Source organism: Eleutherodactylus coqui, chromosome 6 (genome assembly GCF_035609145.1).
Source record: "Eleutherodactylus coqui strain aEleCoq1 chromosome 6, aEleCoq1.hap1, whole genome shotgun sequence".
NCBI classification, from domain to species: domain Eukaryota; kingdom Metazoa; phylum Chordata; class Amphibia; order Anura; family Eleutherodactylidae; genus Eleutherodactylus; species Eleutherodactylus coqui.
The window spans coordinates 25,011,070-25,033,717 of record NC_089842.1 but is presented as its reverse complement, the minus strand read 5'-3'; the positions used below and the strand labels follow the sequence as shown (position 1 = coordinate 25,033,717).

The 22,648-nt window shown below is 49.2% G+C and overlaps 1 protein-coding gene across 1 annotated transcript in view; it reads right to left on the bottom strand.

Annotated features, from left to right (window-relative positions):
- Nucleotides 1-1,330: 1,330 nt before the first annotated feature.
- Nucleotides 1,331-22,648, bottom strand: part of LOC136631954 (uncharacterized) — a 134,695-nt gene continuing 113,377 nt past the window's right edge. Inside the window, exons 4-5 of the mRNA XM_066606473.1 lie at nucleotides 20,958-21,079; nucleotides 1,331-2,059 (exon numbers count right to left, since the gene is read on the bottom strand). Of these exons, the coding sequence (XP_066462570.1) occupies nucleotides 1,477-2,059; nucleotides 20,958-21,079 (705 nt within the window). The 3' untranslated portion in view covers nucleotides 1,331-1,476. The remainder of the gene's footprint in view (nucleotides 2,060-20,957; nucleotides 21,080-22,648) is intronic.

The following is a 22,648-nucleotide window of genomic DNA, read 5'->3' as shown; positions in this document are numbered from 1 at the left end:
ATTTATGCAAAGTGTTTTAGTCTATTTTGTACATTTTTCAGCCAGGAGAAGATGGTGCTGAAAAAAAGGAAGCTCCAGCTATGCCTTTGTAGAGGGGTGCCCTCCTTACTGCTTTATTTGATTTATAGAGAGGGTACCTGAAAGACACATGAATTCTATTATCTTCTTCTGGTATGTGGGGCATAACTAGTACAGGCTTGTGTTGCTAGGTAAATGTCTGCAGAGCTCCTCTGAGGCGGTATGCCATCCAACGTTGTTGCAGAAGGTTTGCGTTCGGCTCCAGTGATTTTTTTTTTCAACAAGTTGTTTCATTTTTGCCAATCTTTGTCTTGGAATATGGACTGTGAGACAAGGGTGTCATGGCATTTATTGTCAAAAATTGCCTTACGCTCATCACTATGTGGCCAGGGGCATTGTCATGATGGAAGAACATGCCACATGTTGGTGCACTTAATGTTATGTTTAGAGATGAGCGAGCACCAAAATGCTCGGGTGCTTGTTACTCGAGTCGAACTTTCCGCAATGCTCGAGGGTTCGTTTCGAGTAACGAACCCCATTGAAGTCAATGGGCGACTCAAGCATTTTTGTATATTGCCGATGCTCACTAAGGTTTTCATTTGTGAAAACCTGGGAAATTCAAGAAAGTGATGGGAACGACACAGAAAGGGATAGGGCAGGCGAGGGGCTACATGTTGGGCTGCATCTCAAGTTCCCAGGTCCCACTATTAAGCCACAATAGTGGCAAGAGTGAGTCCCCCCCCCCCCGCACTGTCAGCATAAATATCGTTCTCCTCTGCCACAGCTGTAACAGCTGTGGCAGAGAAGAACGATGTTAGCCCATTGAATTCAATAGAGCCGGCAATACAGCTATAGCATTACGTCATACTGCTTTTTGACAGACAGTCTATCAAGCCACCCTGTGTGGATGGCTTGATAGGCAGTCTGTTAAGGCAGCCCTGGGGCCTTTCATTAGGCCCCCGGCTGCCATGACACCTGCACGGCTCTCCCGATCTCTCCGCGGGGGGGGGGGGGGGCGTGCGGGGATGTTCGGGGGGATTTAAATGCTGCTGTCATAATTGACAGCGACATTTAAATGGTTAATGGCCACTCGCGGCTATTGCCCGCGGGTGTCAGCTGTTATAAACAGCTGATGCCTGCACTGTATGAAGAGAGGTTGCATCGCAACCTCTTTTCATACATACCCCGCGGCCACAGGACGTACCGGTACGTCCTTGGTCGTGAAGGGGTTAAAAAATAAAGTGCAGTTACTCTTTTAGCATGATTGCTGAATTAACTTAAAAAGAAAAACCAGGTCCACATTTGATATGCTACTGTAACAGACTTTATTAAAATCAAATGCAAATTGATTGATCATAACAGGGTTATTGGATGCCCGTTTTTTCGTTTTTTTTTCTCTTCATTTATTTTATTCACATTTAAATGCAATTTCACGTTGAGTAAATGTGATTATCGGGTTTAGCTATTAAAGCAGTTATTATTTCGCACACCATTGACAACGCACTTCATACAGTTATTACCGGGGCAGCGATATAAATTCATCACATTGTTAAGATTATTCCAATTACGCCAAACTATTTCTGCGTCTCTATCCTGATCGTAGCGAAACACGTTTCTGAAGCTGAAGGCTTTGTCCTGGATGTTGTTGGGAAGATGGTGGCGATTGAGCTTGTCAATGATATTATATCGCCCATAAGGGGCAGTACAGGTATTCACACAAGGGGAGTTCAGAGAGTAAAATATGACACAACCAGCTGCTGGAGCAGAGGCTAGCAGCCTGCTTATTGGGGAATTATTGTCAGGGTTCAAGAGACGAAATTCTGAATGTTCAGTTCCTACATTTCCGTTGGGGAGAACTATGTCCTTGGGAGCAGCAGCCACCATCCGAGTCCCTTCATAGATCTCTCCACTTCTCACTGTGCGAAGCACATCAGCAACGTTTATGTTTCCCATGACTTGCTGTAATACATTCAATTGTAATCCTCCAGAGCATTCTTCGCCAGTGAACTTAACAAAATAAGCATATTGCGCCCATTGATTCCTGTAATGTGAGAAAAGCATAAAAAAAGGTACGATTATTTCGTGTTTCTTGTCTCTTTATTCCTACCAGTCCCGTTCTGTCTTTTTTTGTTTAGGTGTTTTGTCGTGTCAGAGTCAGCTAGCGCCTAGAAGAAGATCGCAGGGTCATCCTCATCAGGACATCAGCCCTGCTTATAGGCAGGGTCTTCATTCTCCTTCATACTAGCTCAGGGCTAGGTACCTTTCCTAGCTCTCAGCCTCGGACTGGGTTACAGCCATCCGGTATCTCACCTCCACAAGCTGTCAGCCTTGCTGAATTAGATCATCGCAGATCCGGTAGGTTAATGCAGCGGATCCACGTCCCCATTCCTAACAACTACCAATCCTTATGTCATTTCTTTATATCTCATCTAATAGGTTTGTTTGCCTTGTCTTTTGATCGTATTGTTTCTTGTCTCCAATTGTTCTAAAAAAAATGTTTAAATGTAGTGCATCCTTCCTATGGCTCTGAAGAGTGCTTCCCCATCATTACCCTCCTCAATATTTGGCATGCAGATGCAAGGGCCATTTCTGTTGCCCAGTAGCGTGCATTTGAGGCCCAGCTTCTATGCATTTTAATTGTCTCTATATACCTTCTTACATTCAGAAGAACTCTTTATGTGTTTTGAAAAGGAGTTTTAAGTCCAAACGCACTGCACAACATGCGAAGCTCCCCATCCACTCCCAGTTTTTTTGTTTCTTTTATTTTCCATTGCATGTTTATTTCTTTATTATTCATTAAACATTAATTTCCCATTACCCCTAGTTTGGATCTCCTTTTGGTTTTCAAGTTCCTTCTCACTGCTATTGTTCAGACTAACTTCCCTTTCCCTGGTTCTGGTAGATGCGAGTGTCGCTCTGCTCTCCCTGTAACCTGAGCTTATTCTTATCTGCTTCCAGCACTTCTATGGTTATTTGCTCTAGGGCTTCTCTGTTCAGCTGTAGGCCCTTTTCCTTCCTATATATAGTAGCTGAGCTGGGACTTACTTTCAGTGCTGCAGCATTGTTACTGAGTTCTGCTCTCTGACTTCCAGCTTAGCTCCTGGTTCTGCAGTTATCGTGTTTGCATTCAGTGTCCTGCACTTTGTCATTCTGTCCGTTTTTGGTCTATAGTCTTCACTAGAGATGAGCGAGCACCAAAATGCTCGGGTGCTCGTTACTCGAGACGAACTTTTCGCGATGCTCGAGGGTTCGTTTCGAATAACGAACCCCATTGAAGTCAATGGGCGACCCAAGCATTTTTGTATATCGCCGATGCTCGCTAAGGTTTTCATTTGTGAAAATCTGGGCAATTCAAGAAAGTGATGGGAACGACACAGCAACGGATAGGGCAGGCGAGGGGCTACATGTTGGGCTGCATCTCAAGTTCACAGGTCCCACTATTAAGCCACAATAGCGGCAAGAGTGCCCCCCCCCCAAACAACTTTTACTTCTGAAAAGCCCTCATTAGCAATGCATACCTTAGCTAAGCACCACACTACCTCCAACAAAGCACAATCACTGCCTGTATGACAGTCCGCTGCCACTTCTCCTGGGTTACATGCTGCCCAACACCCCCCCCCCCCGCACGACCCAGTGTCCACAGCGCACACCAAACTGTCCCTGCGCAGCCTTCAGCTGCCCTCATGCCACGCCACCCTCATGTCTATTTATAAGTGCGTCTGCCACAGGAAAAGCAGGCACACACTGCAGAGGGTTGGCACTGCTAGGCAGCGACCCTCTTTAAAAGGGGCGGGGCGATAGTCCACAATGCTGTACAGAAGCAATGAGAAATCCAATCCTGTGCCACCTCCATCTGGAGCTGCACACGTGGGCATAGCAATGGGGAACCTATGTGCCACACACTATTCATTCTGTCAAGGTGTCTGCATGCCCCAGTCAGACCACAGTTTTTTATAAATAGTCACAGGCAGGTACAACTCTGCAATGGGAATTCCGTGTGCACCCACAGCATGGGTGGCTCCCTGGAACCCACCGGTGGTACATAAATGTATCCCATTGCATTGCCCATCACAGCTGAGGTAATGTCGTGCTTAATGCAGGTGGGCTTTGGCCCACACTGCATGCCCCAGTCAGACTGGGGTTCTTTACAAGTGGACACATGCAGTTACAACTCCGTGTGGACCGACAGCATGGGTGGGTGCCAGGAAGCCACCGGCAGTACATAAATATATCCCATTGCATTGCCCATCACAGCTGAGGTAAAGTCATGTTTAATGTAGGTGGGCTTCGGTCCACACTGCATACCCCAGTCAGACCGGGGTTCTTTAGAAGTGGACACATGCAGTTACAACTCCCTGTGGACCCTCAGCATGGGTGGGTGCCAGGAAGCCACCGGCGGTACATAAAAATATCCCATTGCATTGCCCATCACAGCTGAGGTAATAATGTCATGTTTAATGCAGGTGGGCTTCGGCCCACACTGCCTGCCCCAGTCAGACTGGGGATCTTTAGAAGTGGACACGGATGCATTTACAACTCCCTGTGGACCCACAGCATGGGTGGCTCCCTGGAACCCACCGCCGGTACATAAAAATATCCCATTGCATTGCCCATCACAGCTGAGGTAATAATGTCATGTTTAATGCAGGTGGGCTTCGGCCCACACTGCATGCCCCAGTCAGACTGGGGTTCTTTAGAAGTGGACACAGATGCATTTACAACTCCCTGTGGACCCACAGCATGGGTGGCTCCCTGGAACCCACCGGCGGTACATAAAAATATCCCATTGCATTGCCCATCACAGCTGAGGTAATAATGTCATGTTTAATGCAGGTGGGCTTCGGCCCACACTGCATGCCCCAGTCAGACTGGGGTTCTTTAGAAGTGGACACAGATGCATTTACAACTCCCTGTGGACCCACAGCATGGGTGGGTGCCAGGAAGCCACCGGCGGTACATAAATACATCCCATTGCAGTGCCCAACACAGCTGATGTAACGTCAGCTGTAATGCAGGTGGGCTAAAAATTAATTTGATTACACTGTAGGCGAGGGCCCCCAAAAATTGGTGTATCAACAGTACTAATGTACCTCAGAAAAATTGCCCATGCCCAACCAAGAGGGCAGGTGAAACCCATTAATCGCTTTGGTTAATGTGGCTTAATTGGTAACTAGGCCAGGAGGCAGCCCAGTTAAAATAAAAATTGGTTCAGGTGAAAGTTTCAACGCTTTAATGAGCATTGAAACGTATAAAAATTGTTTAGAAAAATCATATGACTGAGCCTTGTGGGCCTCAGAAAAATTGCCCGTTCGGCGTGATTATGTGAGGTTTCAGGAGGAGGAGCAGGAGGAGGAGGAGGAATGTTATACACAGATTGATGAAGCGAAAAGGTCCCCGTTTTTGATGGGGATACAGAACGATGCTTCCATCTGCGGGTGCAGCCTACGTATTGCTTAGGTATCGCTGCTGTCCGCTGGTGGAGAAGAGAAATCTGGGGAAATCCAGGCTTTGTTCATCTTGATGAGTGTTAGCCTGTCGGCACTGTCGGTTGACAGGCGGGTACGCTTATCTGTGATGATTCCCCCAGCCGCACTAAACACCCTCTCTGACAAGACGCTAGCCGCAGGACAAGCAAGCACCTCCAGGGCATACAGCGCGAGTTCAGGCTACGTGTCCAGCTTCGACACCCAGTAGTTGTAGGGGGCAGAGGCATCACGGAGGACGGTCGTGCGATCGGCTACGTACTCCCTCACCATCCCTTTACAGTGCTCCCGCCGACTCAGCCGTGACTGGGGAGCGGTGACACAGTCTTGCTGGGGAGCCATAAAGCAGTCAAGGGCCTTAAAGAGTGTTGCCCTGCCTGTGCTGTACATGCTGCCTGATCTCCGCGCCTCCCCTGCTACCTGGCCCTCGGTACTACACCTTCGGCCACTAGCGCTGTCATATGGGAATTTTACCATCAGTTTGTCCGCCAGGGTCCTGTGGTATAGCAACACTCTCGAACCCCTTTCCACTTTGGGTATGAGAGTGGAAAGGTTCTCCTTATACCGTGGGTCGAGCAGTGTGTACACCCAGTAATCCGTAGTGGCCAGAATGCGTGTAACGCGAGGGTCACGAGAAAGGCATCCTGACATGAAGTCAGCCATGTGTGCCAGGGTACCTGTACGCAACACATGACTGTCCTCACTAGGAAGATCACTTTCAGGATCCTCCTCCTCCTCAGGTCATACACGCTGAAAGGATGACAGGCCAGCAGCAAGTGTACCCTCACCAGTGGGCCAAGCTGTCTCTTCCCCCTCCTCCTCATCTTCCTCCTCCTCACCGCGCTGAGATATAGACAGGAGGGTGCTCTGACTATCCAGCGACATACTGTCTTCCCCCGCCTCTGTTTCCGAACGCAAAGCGTCTGCCTTTATGCTTTGCAGGGAACTTCTCAAGAGGCATAGCAGAGGAATGGTGACGCTAATAATTGCAGCATCGCCGCTCACCACTTGGGTAGACTCCTCAAACTTTCCAAGGACCTGGCAGATGTCTGCCAACCAGGCCCACTCTTCTGAAAATAATTGAGGAGGCTGACTCCCACTGCGCCGCCCATGTTGGAGTTGGTATTCCACTATAGCTCTACGCTGCTCATAGAGCCTGGCCAACATGTGGAGCGTAGAGTTCCACCGTGTGGGCACGTCGCACAGCAGTCAGTGCACTGGCAGATGAAACCGATGTTGTAGGGTGCGCAGGGTGGCAGCGTCCGTGTGGGACTTGCGGAAATGTGCGCAGAGCCGGCGCACCTTTCCGAGCAGGTCTGACAAGCGTGGGTAGCTTTTCAGAAAGCGCTGAACCACCAAACTAAAGACGTGGGCCAGGCATGGCACGTGCGTGAGGCTGCCGAGCTGCAGAGCCGCCACCAGGTTACGGCCGTTGTCACACACGACCATGCCCGGTTGGAGGCTCAGTGGCGCAAGCCAGCGGTCGGTCTGCTCTGTCAGACCCTGCAGCAGTTCGTGGGCCGTGTGCCTCTTATCTCCTAAGCTGAGTAGTTTCAGCACGGCCTGCTGACGCTTGCCCACCGCTGTCCTCCCACGCCGCGCGACACCGACTGCTGGCGACGTGCTGCTGCTGCTGACACATCTTGATTGCGAGACAGAGGTTGCGTTGGAGGAGGAGGGTGGTTTAGTGGAGGAAGCATACACCGCCGCAGATACCACCACCGAGCTGTGGCCCGCAATTCTGGAGGTGGGTAGGACGTGAGCGGTCCCAGGCTCTGACTCTGTCCCAGCCTCCACTAAATTCACCCAATGTGCCGTCAGGGAGATATAGTGGCCCTGCCCGCCTGTGCTTGTCCACGTGTCCGTTGTTAAGTGGACCTTGGCAGTAACCGCGTTGGTGAGGGCGCGTACAATGTTGCGGGAGACGTGGTCGTGCAGGGCTGGGACGGCACATCGGGAAAAATAGTGGCGACTGGGAACTGAGTAGCGCGGGGCCGCCGCCGCCATCATGCTTTTGAAGGACTCCGTTTCCACAACACTATACGGCAGCATCTCCAGGCTGATAAATTTGGCTACGTGCACGTTTAACGCTTGAGCGTGCGGGTGCGTGGCGGCGTACTTGCGCTTGCGCTCAAACACTTGCGCTAGCGACGGCTGGACGGTGCGCTGAGAGACATTGGTGGATGGGTCCGAGGACAGCGGAGGTGAGGGTGTGGGTTCAGGCCAGGAGACGGTAGTGCCTGTGTCATCAGAGTGGGGTTGGATCTCAGTGGCAGGTTGGGGCACAGGGGGAGAGGCAGCGGTGCAAACCGGAGGCGGTGAACGGCCTTCGTCCCACCTTGTGGGGTGCTTGGCCATCATATGTCTGCGCATGCTGGTGGTGGTGAGGCTGGTGGTGGTGGCTCCCCGGCTGATCTTGGCGCGACAAAGGTTGCACACCACCGTTCGTCGGTCGTCTGCACTCTCAGTGAAAAACTGCCAGACCTTTGAGCACCTCGGCCTCTGCAGGGTGGCATGGCGCGAGGGGGCGCTTTGGGAAACAGTTGGTGGATTATTCGGTCTGGCCCTGCCTCTACCCATGGACACCGCACTGCCTCTTGCAACCTGCCCTGCTGCTGCCCTTGCCTCCCCCTCTGAAGACCTGTCCTCAGTAGGCGTAGCAAACCAGGTGGGGTCAGTCACCTCTTTGTCCTGCTGCTCTTCCTCTGAATCCTCGGTGCGCTCCTCCCTCGGACTTACTGCCCTTACTACTACCTCACTGATAGACAACTGTGTCTCATCGTCATCGGCCTCCTCACCCACTGAAAGGTCTATAGACAGTTGCCGGAAGTCCCCAGCCTCATCCCCCGGACTACGGGAACTTTCCAATGGTTGGGCATCAGTCACGATAAACTCCTCTGGTGGGAGAGGAACCACTGCTGCCCAATCTGAGCAGGGGCCCGAGAACAGTTCCTGGGAGTCTGCCCGCTCCTCAGAATGTCTCATTTTCATGGAGTGAGGAGGCTGGGAGGAAGGAGGAGCAGCAGCCAGAGGATTCTGAGTTGCAGCAGTGGACGGCGCAGAACTGTGGGTGGACGATAGGCTGCTGGAAGCACTTTCTGCCATCCACGACAGGACCTGCTCACACTGCTCATTTTCTAATAAAGGTCTACCGCGTGGACCCATTAAATGTGCGATGAATGTGGGGACGCCAGAAACGTGCCTCTCTCCTAATCCCGCAGCAGTCGGCTGTGATACACCTGGATCAGGAGCTCGGCCTGTGCCCACACCCAGACTAGGGCCTCCGCGTCCTCGGCCGCGCCCACGTCCTCTAGGCCTACCCCTACCCCTCAGCATGCTGTATTACCAGTAATGCAGAAACAGAACGCTGTAATTAAATGTGCCGCTTATTCGCCTGTGGTTGGAGGCTGACTTCGCTTACGGAACGCCAGGAAATAATTTGGCGCAAGCCTGCTGTAACACTTAGCTGGCTGCGTATGATTTTGTAGAACTACTACACCCAGCACACACGGACCCAGAACACTGAGCACAGTGACAGGCAGGCCAAATAGATTTTTTGCCCAATATTTTTTAGAAAAGGCCCACTGCGTATATTCAATCAATAATATATGTCTTCTGTCCCTGCCTCCACACTTCTGTCCCTGGAGTGTGTCACAGAACTGCAGAGTGTTGCACTGTTATTAACTGCAACACAGCGGTGATTTCAGAGCCAGGAAATAATTTGGCGCAAGCCTGCTGTAACACTTAGCTGGCTGCGTATGATTTTGTTGTAGAACTACTACACCCAGCAGAGACCCAGAACACTGAGCACAGTGACAGGCAGGCCAAATAGATTTTTTGCCCAATATTTTTTAGAAAAGGCCCACTGCCTATATTCAATCAATAATATGTCTTCTGTCCCTGCCTCCACACTTCTGTCCCTAGGGTATGTCACAGAACTGCAGAGTGTTGCACTGTTAACTGCTACACAGCGGTGATTTCAGAGCCCAGACAGAGCCAGGAAATTATTTGGCGCAAGCCTGCTGTAACACTTAGCTGGCTGCGTATGATTTTGTTGTAGAACTACTACACCCAGCAGAGACCCAGAACACTGAGCACAGTGACAGGCAGGCCAAATAGATTTTTTGCCCAATATTTTTTGGAAAAGGTCCACTGCCTATATTCAATCAATAATTAATATGTCTTCTGTCCCTGCCTAACCACCACTTCTGTCCCTGGAGTATTACTGCAGGGCGCAATGCTCTGCACGGCCGATATACCAAAAAAAAAAAAATGTGCAACACTGCAAAAAGCAGCCTCCACAGTACTGCACACGGTTAGATGTGGCCCTAAAAAGGACTGTTGGGGTTCTTGAAGCCTAAAATACTCCTAACGCTCTCCCTGCCTAAGCACTTCTGCCCCTGTAGTATTACTGCAGGGCGCAATGCTCTGCACGGCCGATATACCAAAAGAAAAAAAAAAGTGCAACACTGCAAAAAGCAGCCTCCACAGTACTGCACACGGTTAGATGTGGCCCTAAGAAGGACCGTTGGGGTTCTTGAAGCCTATAATAACTCCTAACACTCTCCCTATAGCAGCAGCACCAGCAGCACTTTCCCTCAGCTAAGTGAGAACGCATCTGTGGCGAGCCGCGGGAGGGGCCGATTTTTATACTCGGGTGACACCTGATCTCGCCAGCCACTCACTGCAGGGGGGTGGTATAGGGCTTGAACGTCACAGGGGGAAGTTGTAATGCCTTCCCTGTCTTTCAATTGGCCAGAAAAGCGCGCTAACGTCTCAGAGATGAAAGTGAAAGTAACGCGAACATCGCGTGGTACTCGTTACTAGTAACGAGCATCTCGAACACGCTAATACTCGGACGAGTATCAAGCTCGGACGAGTACGTTCGCTCATCTCTAGTCTTCACCTGTTCCTCTGTGCAATGCTTGCAAACCTGTCTGTCCCCCTGTCTCTTTATTCCTTCCAGTCTTATTCTGTCCTTTGTTATATAGGTGTTCTGTCCTGTTAGGGTCAGCTAGCGCCTAGGGGAAGACTGCGGGGTCATCCTTTTTCATGCAAGTTCTTCTTTTCCCTTCATACCAGCCTAGTTTTCATTCCTGGACTGGGTTGGGGCCACCTGGTATCTACCTCCGCAAGCTAGAGGGTCAGCTGTCAGCCTTGTTGGTCTGGTCCATCACATATCTGGTAGGTTAACACAATGGATCCACATTCCTAACAGCTACCTTGGATCTGCTAAAAGCGGGTGTTTGGACCTTTAACAACCCCCATTCTTCAAGTAGGTACTGGGATTTTCATTTTCTACATACAGATGGACATTTTGAGTGTGTGAGTATTTTCCATTTGATTTTTCAGAATCTCCCAGGTCACGCTCTTTTGATTTATGGCTGTCTGGTTGAGAGAGTATTCTGTCTGTATCTGTGTTGGAACTCTGGGGACTACAAATGTGACAGCACAGCTTTTTGGCTGGATTACTTACACCATGGTGAGGCCCTTTTATATTCGTTTATCTCCTATATATTTCTCTATTATCTTCTTTCTCAGAACCGCTTTCCTTTTTAACACATTACTTTTCCATTAATAAAAAAGATAGATTATGACTAGATGAGCGAGCACCAAAATGCTCGGGTGCTCGTTACTCGAGCCGAGCTTTTCGTAATGCTCGAGAGCTTGTTTTGAGTAACGAACCGCATTGAACTCAATGAGAGACTCAAGCAATTTTCAAGGCGACCCATGCTCTGCATAGGGGAGATTGTGTGAATCACCAGAAAACATCAGAAAGTCATGGAAACAACACAGAAAAGGATAGGGAACAGCAGGGGCAGCATGCATGGATGCATCCGAGGCTCCCAGGTCACACTATTAAGCCAAATTGTGGTCAAGAGCCTGGTGGTCACCCCCTAACAATATGGTCCAGACCATAATCAGCAAGGCACGCGCGCTGGTACATCTTAGCTAAGCACCACACTAAGTGCAACGAAGGCCAATCACCGCCTGCAGGTGACACCACTGCCTCTTCTCCTGTGTTACAAGCTGGCATTGCTGTCCAATTCCCCTCAGGATGCAGGACGTTACCCCCTAGGTCTGCTAAGGCCCACTTGCTACCTGGTCCTGATCCGGATGGTGAGGGTGTGTGCATTAAGGATACAAGTGTGAGTGGGAATACTCCTGGTTCAGCCCTGGTTTCTGATGCTGTTAAGAGCTCAGAGACCTGGGCAGCTCTTGGTGCTCCTAATATGGGGGGCACCTGGCAACAACATCTGGTAGGAGGTATGCTAGTGTCATCGCTGGAGGGGGGGTGGTCCTCCTTGTATCCAGGGAGGGCGATTTGCAACAGCAATTACAGTTGGAGGAAGACAGGTGGGTCTATCTCTCTGGATAGAGAGACATGGCTTAGGGGCCTTCCGAGAGCAAAGGGGGAAACCGTATGGTCCCTACTGACACCCGGGCAGGACATAGCTCATAGGAATGTGATCAGTCTTCGCTGGAGAGTCAATGATGCATGTCCCCCGAGGGGTAAGGTTGTGGAGCTTCTACTGAAGATGGGCTTCAGGGCGGTTGACCTCTTTGCCCTGATTCATCCCTATGGCACGTCTGAGTTTGATATCACTTTCGTTCGCCCAGAGGGTCTAAAGATCTTCTGGGGAAACTATGAGCTGATGAAAAATGAGCTCGGCTGGTGAGACTTTGGCGTCCAGGTGGTGTCACTCCAGAATGAGGTCAAGAAGGTGACCGTTTTGACCCGTAACAAGTCCCTTTCTTACTATGACATTATGACATGGCTCGGTCGTTACAATGACAGACATGCTCAGGAAGAACAGAGATGAGCACGGCATAAGGTCCGGGTCCTGGACGTTTATGGTCAAGCTGAAGCGCTCAGAGAACTCAGTGGCTCACATACCATCTGCAGCTTTCCTTGGTAGGGATCGTATCCTGGCCATTTACTGGGGGCAGTCGAAGCTCTGCCACAGGTGCGGCGACCTCTCACACTTGAACGCCGCTTGTAAGACCGAGAAATGCGCTCTGTGTGGGGGGTCTGGGTCATCTCGCTGCCTCCTATGCGGAGATTAGGTGTAACCTTGGTCACCCATTTAGCCACTGTCCGCACTCCTTTGCCAATACGGTCTCAGCTCCTACGCATGGTGGTCGTGATGTGACCTCTGGGGGAGAGGGGACCAGCAGACGTCAGGGGGCTCAGGAGCCAAGGAAGAAACGGAAAAAGACGGCTGCTCAGCAGAGGCGTCATGAGAAACACACACGGAGCAGGGAGCTGGCAGCAGCCCATGTGGTAAGTGGGTCAATGGTGGCCCCTGTTCCCGAAGCAAATCTTGCGGCTGAGGCTTTGAGGGACAGCGAGTTAGATGAAGAGGACAGGAGGAGCCAGAGGGAGGAGGAGATCAACTCTGCAGATTCCTCCCACTATGAAAGCCTGCTCACCTCCGGTTGGACAAATTGTGGGCAAGAGCCTGGTGGTCACCCCCCTAACAATTTAGTTGGGCCAGACCATAATCAGCAAGGCACACGCACTGGCATATCTAAGCTAAGCACCACACTAGGTAGAACGAAGGTCAATCCCCACCTGCGGGTGACACCACTGCCTCTTCTCTTGTGTTACAGGGTACTGAAATTTTTCTGAGTGCAGCGTCCAGCTGTCCCTATCCCTTTGCCTACTCAGTAGTCCACAGCGTACTGAAATTTTTCCCAGAGCAGCGTTCAGCTGTCCTCATGCCACACGGTCACTTGATAGCCACACCACCCTCATGTCTATTTATAAATTCGTATTGGATGAGGAGGAACAGAAAACACACACGGCAGAGGGTTGGCAGGGCCTGCCAGCGACCCTCTTTGAAATTGTGGGCTATAGCCCACAATGCTGATGAGAATCGCTGATAAAATAATGCATGATCATAAATCAAATCCCATGCAACCCCCGTCACAAGATTTCATGAGCCACAAACATAAACGGGACTCAGATGCCAGTACTTCTGCACATTCAACAACCCATTCTAAGACAAAAGATTTTTTTTACCCAGAGTGCAGTTGAACCCCTGAAAGATTTGTTTAGCAAAAGTGCAGGTAAAAACCTGAAAGATTTTTTGAGCGACAGCTCGTGCTTGCTCAATGGGATTCAGGTGGTAGTCAACCGACAGACAAGCAACCGCCTGTGCCAGCCCCTGCCTCTCCCCAAGGGGCTTGTTAACCATTGCCCCAGGGAAAGACAGCATGAATTGTAAAGAAATTAGTGGCCAAAGATGGACACCGCGCTGAGATACGTTTACGTACGCCATGTGACCCTTTTAAAATTATGCTTAATAGCTGACAAATCGTAGACAGATTAACGTATGATTGTAAGTGCCATCCCATGCCACCTCCTTCGCAGCATTTCATTAGACAGAAAGACCAGCATAGGGGGGATTTAGAGGCCAGTACTTCTACATTTTTAATGAAGAAAACAACCCATTTAAGGGTGACTACCCACTAGCGTTTGTGAATTTGCTGCATTTTTTTTCCAGGTGTCTATGGGGCTTTCTAATTTTAAAAAAGCTTTGCGGCAAAATCGCAATTTACCGTGAAATCGCGATTTTGCGCAATGCGATTTTAACATTAACAAGTCCCATAGACCCCAGGAGAAAAAAAATGCTGCAAATTTCATAGTCAAAAAGAACTGTAGTTGATAGTCACCCTTAAAAAGAAGATTTTTTTTTGTTACCAAGATTGCAGGTGAGAACCTGAAAGATTTTTTGAGAAGTGCAGGATATTTGTTTACCAAGAGTATAGGCGAACCCCTGAAACATTTGTTTACCAAGAGTATAGGCGAACCCCTGAAACATTTGTTTACCAAGAGTATAGGCGAACCCCTGAAACATTTGTTTACCAAGAGTATAGGCGAACCCTTGAAAAATTTGAGTGCCAAAAGTATAGGTGTACCCCAGAAAGATTTGTGAACCAAGAGTATATGTGTACCACAGAAAGATTTGTGTACCCAGAGTGCAGGTGAACACCTGAAATATTTTTTTAACATAGAGCTTGTACTTGCTTTATGGGATCCAGGTGGCGGTCCACCGACAGGCAAGCTACCGCCTGTCCGAGCCCCTGCCTCTCCCCGAGGGGCTTGTTAACCAGCGCCCCAGGGAAAGACAGCATGTATTCTGCAGAAATTAGAGTGGCCAAACCAGGACAATTCATTCTGTCTCGATGTAAGATAGCTGGACACTGCACTGGGATACCTTTGTGGACTCTGTGGGCATATGAAACTGGAACCAGCACGTTTTCTGAACTCTAGTGGTGAACCTCTTCAAAATTGGGGGCAAGAACATGGAGGCGGCCCTCAGAAAAAATTGTTTTGACAGAGCCTGGAGGCAGCCCTTTGAGAAAAATAGTTTTTACAGAGCCTTTTGGCCCTGTGAAGAATTGACTGTTCAGCGTGCTGGTTAAGGAGGATGGACCAAGCTACTTCTACCCATTTTTGGGGTGATAGGGGGTGTATGGTTCACCAGTTCCAGCTTAAAGATACTTTATGTTAAGCTGCTTTCCACCGGTGGAGAAGAGAGGTTGGGGGAAATCCAGGCTTTGTTCATCTTAATAAGTGTAAGCCTGTCGGCGCTGTCAGTTGACAGGCGGGTATGCTTATCTGTGATAATCCCCCCAGCTGCACTAAGCATCCTCTCTGATAACATGCTAACGGCAGGGCATGCCAGCATCTCCAAGGCGTGCAGCGCAAGTTCGTGCCACGTGTCCAGCTTTGACACCCAATAGTTGTATGGAGCAGTGAGATCATGGAAGACGTTGGTACGTTCAGCTATGTACTCCCTCACCATCTTTTTACACTGTTCCCTCTTACTCAGCCTAGACTAGGGAGCGGTGACACAGTCTGGCTGGGGTGCCATAAAACTGGCAAAGACCTTGGAGAGTGTTCCTCTGCCTGCGCTGGACATGCTGCCTCTTCCCCTCATCTCCCCTAAAGTGGGCCCGTTGAACTACGTCCTCTGCTGCTAGCATTGTCAGATGGGAAGTTTAGCATCAGCTTTTTCACCAGGGCCTTGTAGTATTGCATCACTCTTGTATTCTTTTCCTCTTCGGGAATGAGAGTGGAAAGGTTCTCCTTATACCGTGGGTCGAGAGGGGTGAACACCCAGTAATCTGTGTTGGCCAGAATGCATCTAACGTGAGGGTCACGGGAAAGGCAGCTTAACATAAAGTCAGACATGTGTGCCAGAGTTGCAGTATGCAACACATCGCTGTCCTCACTAGGAGGATGACTTTCAGTCTCGTCCTTTTCCTCCTTCTCCTACTCCTCTTCAGCCCATACATGCTGAACAGATGTGAAGGAAGTAGCATGGGTACCCTCTGTAGTGTGGGCAGCGGTCTCTTCCCCCTCCTCCTCCTCCAATAAGCGCTGAGAAACAGACATAAGGGTGGTCTGGCTATCAAGCGACGTATTGTCATTCCCCCATCTCCTGTTCTATCCACAAAGTGTTGGCCTTAATGCTTAGAAGCGACCTTCTCAGCAGGCAAAGCAGCGGGATGGTTACGCTGATAATGTCTGCATTGCCACTCACCATTTGTGTTGACTACTCAAAGTTTCCTAACACCTGACAGATGTCAGACATCCATGCCCACTCCTCTGTGAAGAGGTGCGGAGGCTGACTACCACTCAGATGGGCATGTTGCAGCTGGTATTCAACAATGGCTCTACGCTGCTCGTAAACCCTGGCCAACATGTACAAAGTTGAATTCTGGCACGCCGCACAACAGTCGGTGAACTGTCAGCTGGAAGCGCTATTGAAGTGTCTGAGGGTGGCAGCTCAGACAAATTGGGGTAGTTTTTAAGAAAGTGCTGAACCATCAGATTGAACAAGTGGGCCAGGCATGGCACGTGTGTTAGTCTGCCAAGCTGCAGAGCTGCCACCAGGTTACGCCTATTGTCACACACGACCATGACAGGTTGGAGGTTCAGCGGCGAAAGCCACAGATCTGTCTGCTCTGCCAAACCCTGTAACAGCCCTTGGGTGGTGTGCTTCTTGTCACCTAAGCTCAGGAGTTTCAGCATGGCCTGCTGACGCTTCCCCACAGCAGTGCTGCAGTGCTTCGAGCTACCAACTGAAGGCAACGTGCTCAGAGATGGTAATTGAGAGGTGGAGGAGAAGGAGGAAGGAGGGGGTTAGAGGAGGTGGCATAATAAGCCAGAGAAACCATGACCGAGGTAGGACCCGCAATCCTCGGTGTGAGAAGCATGTGAGTGGACTCAGGATCAGACTCTGTCCCAGCTGCCACCAGGTTAAACCAATGTGCCATTAGGGAGATGTAGTGTCCCTGGCCTCCAGCACTTGTCCACATGTTGGTGGTTAAGTGGACCTTCCCAGTAACCACATTGGTGAGGGTATGGTTGATATTCCGTGACATGTGCTGGTGTAGGGCGGGGACGGCGCAGTGGGAAAAATAGTGGCGACTGGGGACCGAGTAGTGAGGGACGGCCGCCGCTATGAGGTTGCAGAAAACCTCAGCTTCTATCAGCCTATATGGCAGCATGTGTGACCCGCAGGCAGTGAATGGCCTTCTTTCCACCTCGTCGGGTGCTTAGCTATCATATGCCTGAGCATGCTGGTGGTGGTCAGGCTGGTAGTGGTGGCTCCCCTGCTGATCTTGGTGCGGCACAGGTTGCACACCACTGTTCTGCCATCCGCGATCTCATTAAAAAATCTCCAGACCTTCGAACACCTAGCTCTCTGCACAGGAGCTTGCCGCATGGAGCTGCTGTAGGGGGATTACTTGCTCTGGCCCTGCTCTTCCCTCTGGCCACCCCACTGCCTCTTCCAACCTGTTCTGCTGCTGCACTTGCCTCCCCCTCTGAAGCGCTGTCTTCATTAGGCTTACCAACCCAGGTCGGGTCAGTCACCTCATCATCCACCAGCTCTTCCTCTGAATCCTCAGGGCATTAGGTCTGAGGGAGGAGCAGACTGAGGATTCAGAGGAAGAGCTGGTGGATGATGAGGTGACTGACCTGATGATAATGAGACACAGTTGTCTGTCAGTGAGGTTGTTGTTAGGGCATTAGGTCTGAGGGAGGAGCAGACTAACAACAACCTCACTGACAGACAACTGTGTCTCATTATCATCAGGTCAGTCACCTCATCATCCACCAGCTCTTCCTCTGAATCCTCAGTCTGCTCCTCCCTCAGAACTTAATGCCCTAACAACAACCTCACTGACAGACAACTGTGTCTCATCATCATCTACAAATACCTCTTGAGACACTACTTGGAAGTCCCCACCCTCATCACCCTGACTGTGAAAGGTCCAAATTTTGGGCATCGGTCACGACAAACTCATGAACCCTTGTTTGCGACTCAGGGAAGGGACCTGAGAACAGTTCCTGTGAGTATGCCTGTTCTGAATCTCTTCTTTTCCTGGAGTAAGCAGGCTGGGAGGAAGGAGGATCAGCTTGAGGATTCAGAGGTCCAGTCCCTTGGCTAGCGTGAGTGAACTGCATGGAAGACTGGGTGGTGGATAAATTACTGGATGCGGTATTTGTTATCCACATGATCAACTGATCGCACTGTTGTGGTTTTATTAATGGCGTACCGCGCGGACCGGAAAACTGTGAGATTAAGCTAGGGAGCATAGATACGCTGCATTCTACTTCTCCCTCAGCAGCAGGCACTGTTCCACCCCGCCCAGGACCTTGGCCTCTGCCCACACTCTCATTCGGATGCCCACGTCCACGTCCTTATCCCCGACCCTTACCCCTAGTCTTCATCATGTTGTATAATGCACTGCATCAAAATGCTACGCAAAGTGTGAGATATTTTGCGTACACTATAGCAAAAAAAGACCTTGAGAAATGTGTACAGTCTTGTACAAAAACAAATAAAAAATTAGAGAAGTTTTGTTAGTTCGTATAAAGTCTGTGTACAGCAGTAGCAGTATACCGTATAGAAGCCGTAACAGTATGCAGTATACAGCCAGGATGCTTGTGAAAAAAGTTATAGCTGCCTTTTTTCACGAGATATCTCTGTTTTTTTTTTTTTTTCACGCGATTGTCAATGGGACTTTCTAATTAAATAAAAAACTCTTTGCAAATTGGTGCTTTTTTAACATTAGAAAGTCCCATTGACAATTGCGTGAAAAAAAGCGTATCTACAACCTTTTGGAACCAGAGTTAAAAACCCTTCAGGGATATTTCCTGAAATCAAAAGAGCTTCATCTGGCCCTCTTCCTCCCCAGCAGCAACACCCATATTCTTTGTTGAAAGGAAAAATTCTACTCTTCAACCGTGCATTACTTACGGGAATTAAACAAGATCACTATTAAGAATCGCTATCCTCCCCCGTTAATCCCAGAACTACTGGAGAGGCTTTGGGCAGTCAAAATCTTTACTAAACTGGACCTCAGAGGAGCATATAATCTGGTATGGATCCCGGAGTTGAATGGAAAACCGCTTTCAGAACAAGATATGGACACTTTGAATCTCAAGTGATGCCATTCGGTCTTTGCAATGCTACCGCCACATTCCAGCACTTTATCAGTGATGTATTTCGAGACCAGTTGATCCAACTCATAGTGGCATATCTCAATGACATCCTCATCTTTTCTGATAACTTGGAGGAACATTGCAGGCACATTCGGGGGGTTTTGGAGCAACTTCAAAAGAATAATCTGTACATTGAACTAGACAAGTGTGAGTTTAAACAGATCTGAATGCAATTCCTGGGATACATGATCTCCCCAGATGACCTAAGTATGGACATCAGCAAGATTAAAGCAATCCTGAATTGGCACATTCCAAGACATTGGAAGGAAGGGCAGCACCTGATTGGTTTCACAAACTACAGAAGATTTATTAAGGACTTCTCAAAAGTTATATCTCCCATCACCTCCCTCACAAACAAAGCACACATATTTTCCTGGTCCCCAGAGGCCGCTTTGGAGAAACTAAAGACATTGTTTACTTCAGCACCAGTACTGATCTACCTAAGACCAGAATTGCCTTTTGTTGTGGAAGTGGACAACTCTGACTCTGCTGTGGGAGCTATCCTGTCACAATGAGTCAGAGCTAAGATTCAACTACATCCTTTTGCATTTCTGCCCTACACCTCATCACTCGTGGAGAAAATCTATGATATTGGGAACAAGGAACCTTTGGCCATCATGTTGGCTTTCACCAAATGGAGGCAGCTCTTGGAAGGAGCCCATCATCCATTAACGGTTCTTATTGACCATAAAGATTTAAAATTTCTCCATACTGCCAAGAGGTTATCTGCAAGACAATCCATGGGCCATGTTCTGCTCCAGGTTCAATTTAATTGGGTCCTACAGCCACGGCTCCTGCAATGGCAAGGCAGATGCATTTTCCAAGATATTTTCTGAGCCAGAATAGAAGTCAAATACGGACCAAACAATTTTATCCCCCCAAATTTCGGGGGGGGGGGGGGGGGGGTATCCAGCATTCTGAGGTCCTCCTAACAAAGCTTTAGGGGGACTACCAAAGTGACCCATTCCTGAGTCATCTTTTTAAGGATGTAAAAGAATAAACGGTGGATTAGAAGTGCGCCAGGTGTATTTTAGCCAGTATACCGATTGATATACAAATGAGTAACAACTCACCTGGTGTCAGACGGGGTATACCTTATCAGAGGAACCCCGCTGACACCTGTAGTCCAAGTAGGTATGTAAAGGGTTTTTATCCTTAATCCATCCAACAACAGAGAGCCGCAGAAAAGCACAAGCAATCCAAATGTGGGGCTTGATAAGCATAACCAGTTAAAAGTAAAAATAAAAAAGTTTTTCTGCGCTCAGCAGGATAGAGAATTAGTCTTAAATCTCATTGAGCATTCTTGTTGCAAAAGATTTTTTATTACAGGTAGTGAGGAACGCGTTTCGGCTGGAATAACAGCCTTTCTCAAGAATGGACTCTGGAGGTGAGAACACTAACTATACGTTCTGAAGTCCTCAAACAGGTCCTTGATTCCAAGCTGACTAATCACCTTGGGGTCACAAAGACTATGGAACTCCTGCTTTCTTCCTTCTGGTGGCCCGTCTGCAGGAGAGATGTGAAGAGATATGTCACCTAAGGTTGGTCCCTTGGTTCCAGCGTGGGGCTGTCCCTAATGGAACAATCTCCCAGCTTTCAGACAGGTTTCCTGGGGTTTGTTATTTCGTTAAAGTAGAGACCCATGAGACAACGAGGACCATTGTTGTGGACTCGCAGGCTTAAGTGTTTTTTTTGCAACATGAACCAATACCTTTTACGTAAGCTATTCCATCTGTGTATGTATGCAGGTATGATAGGTGAGTGTTTTGGGTCATTTATTAGTCCTTGTGTTATGTCTGCCCTTTAATCCAGTTCATAGTTCTTTTGCTTTTGGTGTTGCATGTGTGCAGTTCTCTAGTTTATGGACGTAACACCTACCGTCTGTACGGGAAGCACAGAATGTCGCAGATTACAGAACCAACACTTACCTAAAGATCTGTTGGTCAAAATAATGTGTCGCTCTTCCCACATGTTCTTCCGTTAGTGGCGTCACTTGGAGGATGCAACTCCACAAACACAGCAAGGTTAGGATAGTGCGCCGCATCTTCACCTGGAATAACAAGAAAGGCACTATCTGTTGCAATTTTATATTTCATGCCTCCCCCATATCCTGAACAGAACCCTGATACTAGTATGAAAAACATCTAATACAAATCCACTTCTTTTCAGTATTTTACATTTCAACCTCTTCTATATCCTAACTAGAGATGAGCGAACGTACTCGTCCGAGCTTGATACTCGTTCGAGTATTAGCGTGTTCGAGATGCTCGTTACTCGTAACGAGTACCACGCGATGTTCGGGTTACTTTCACTTTCCTCTCTGAGACGTTAGCGCGCTTTTCTGGCCAATTGAAAGACAGGGAAGGCATTACAACTTCCCCCTGCGACGTTCAAGCCCTATACCACCCCCCTGCAGTGAGTGGCTGGGGAGATCAGGTGTCACCCGAGTATAAAAATCGGCCTCTCCCGCGGCTCGCCACAGATGCGTTGTGAGATAGCTGAGGGACAGTGGTATCGTGTTGGAGCTGCTATAGGGAGAGTGTTAGGAGTTATTGTAGGCTTCAAGAACCCCAACGGTCCTTCTTAGGGCCACATCTAACCGTGTGCAGTACTGTGGAGGCTGCTTTTAGCAGTGTTGCACTTTTTTTTTTTTTTTGGTATATCGCCCGTGCAGAGCATTGCGCCCTGCAGTAATACTCCAGGGATAGAATTGTGTAGGCAGGGCCAGAAGACATATATTATAGATTAAATATACGCAGTGGTCCTTTTGAAAAAAATATTTGAAAAAAATCTATTTGGCCTGCCTGTCACTCTGCTCAGTGTTCTGGGTCCGTGTCTGCTGGGGGTAGTATTTCTCCAAATAAATACGCAGCCAGCTAAGTGTTACAGCAGGCTTGCGCCAAATTATTTCCTGGCTCTGAAATCACCGGTCTGTTGCAGTTAATAACAGTGCAACACTGCAGTTCCGTGACACACACATCAGGGACAGAATTGTGTAGGCAGGGACAGAAGACATATATAGATTGAATATACGCAGTGGTCCTTTTGAAAAAAATATTTGAAAAAAATCTATTTGGCCTGCCTGTCACTCTGCTCAGTGTTCTGGGTCCGTGTCTGCTGGGGGTAGTATTTCTCCAAATAAATACGCAGCCAGCTAAGTGTTACAGCAGGCTTGCGCCAAATTATTTCCTGGGGTTCCGTAAACGAAGTCAGCCTCCAACCACAGGCCAATAAGCGGCACATTTAAATACAGCGTTCTGTTTCTGCACTACTGCTAATACACCATGCTGAGGGGTAGGGGTAGGCCTATAGGACGTGGACGCGGGCGAGGACGCGGAGGCCCAAGTCAGGGTGTGGGCACAGGCCGAGCCACTGCGGTGGCCAGGGGTAGAGGCAGGGCCAGACCGAATAATCCACCAACTGGTTCCCAAAGCGCCCCCTCGCGCCATGCCACCCTGCAGAGGTCAAGGTGCTCTACGGTGTGGGAGTTTTTCACAGAGACGCCTGACGACCGACGAACAGTGGTGTGCAACCTTTGTCGCGCCAAGATCAGCTGGGGAGGCACCACCACCAGCATGCGCAGGCATATGATGGCCAAGCACCCCACAAGGTAGGACGA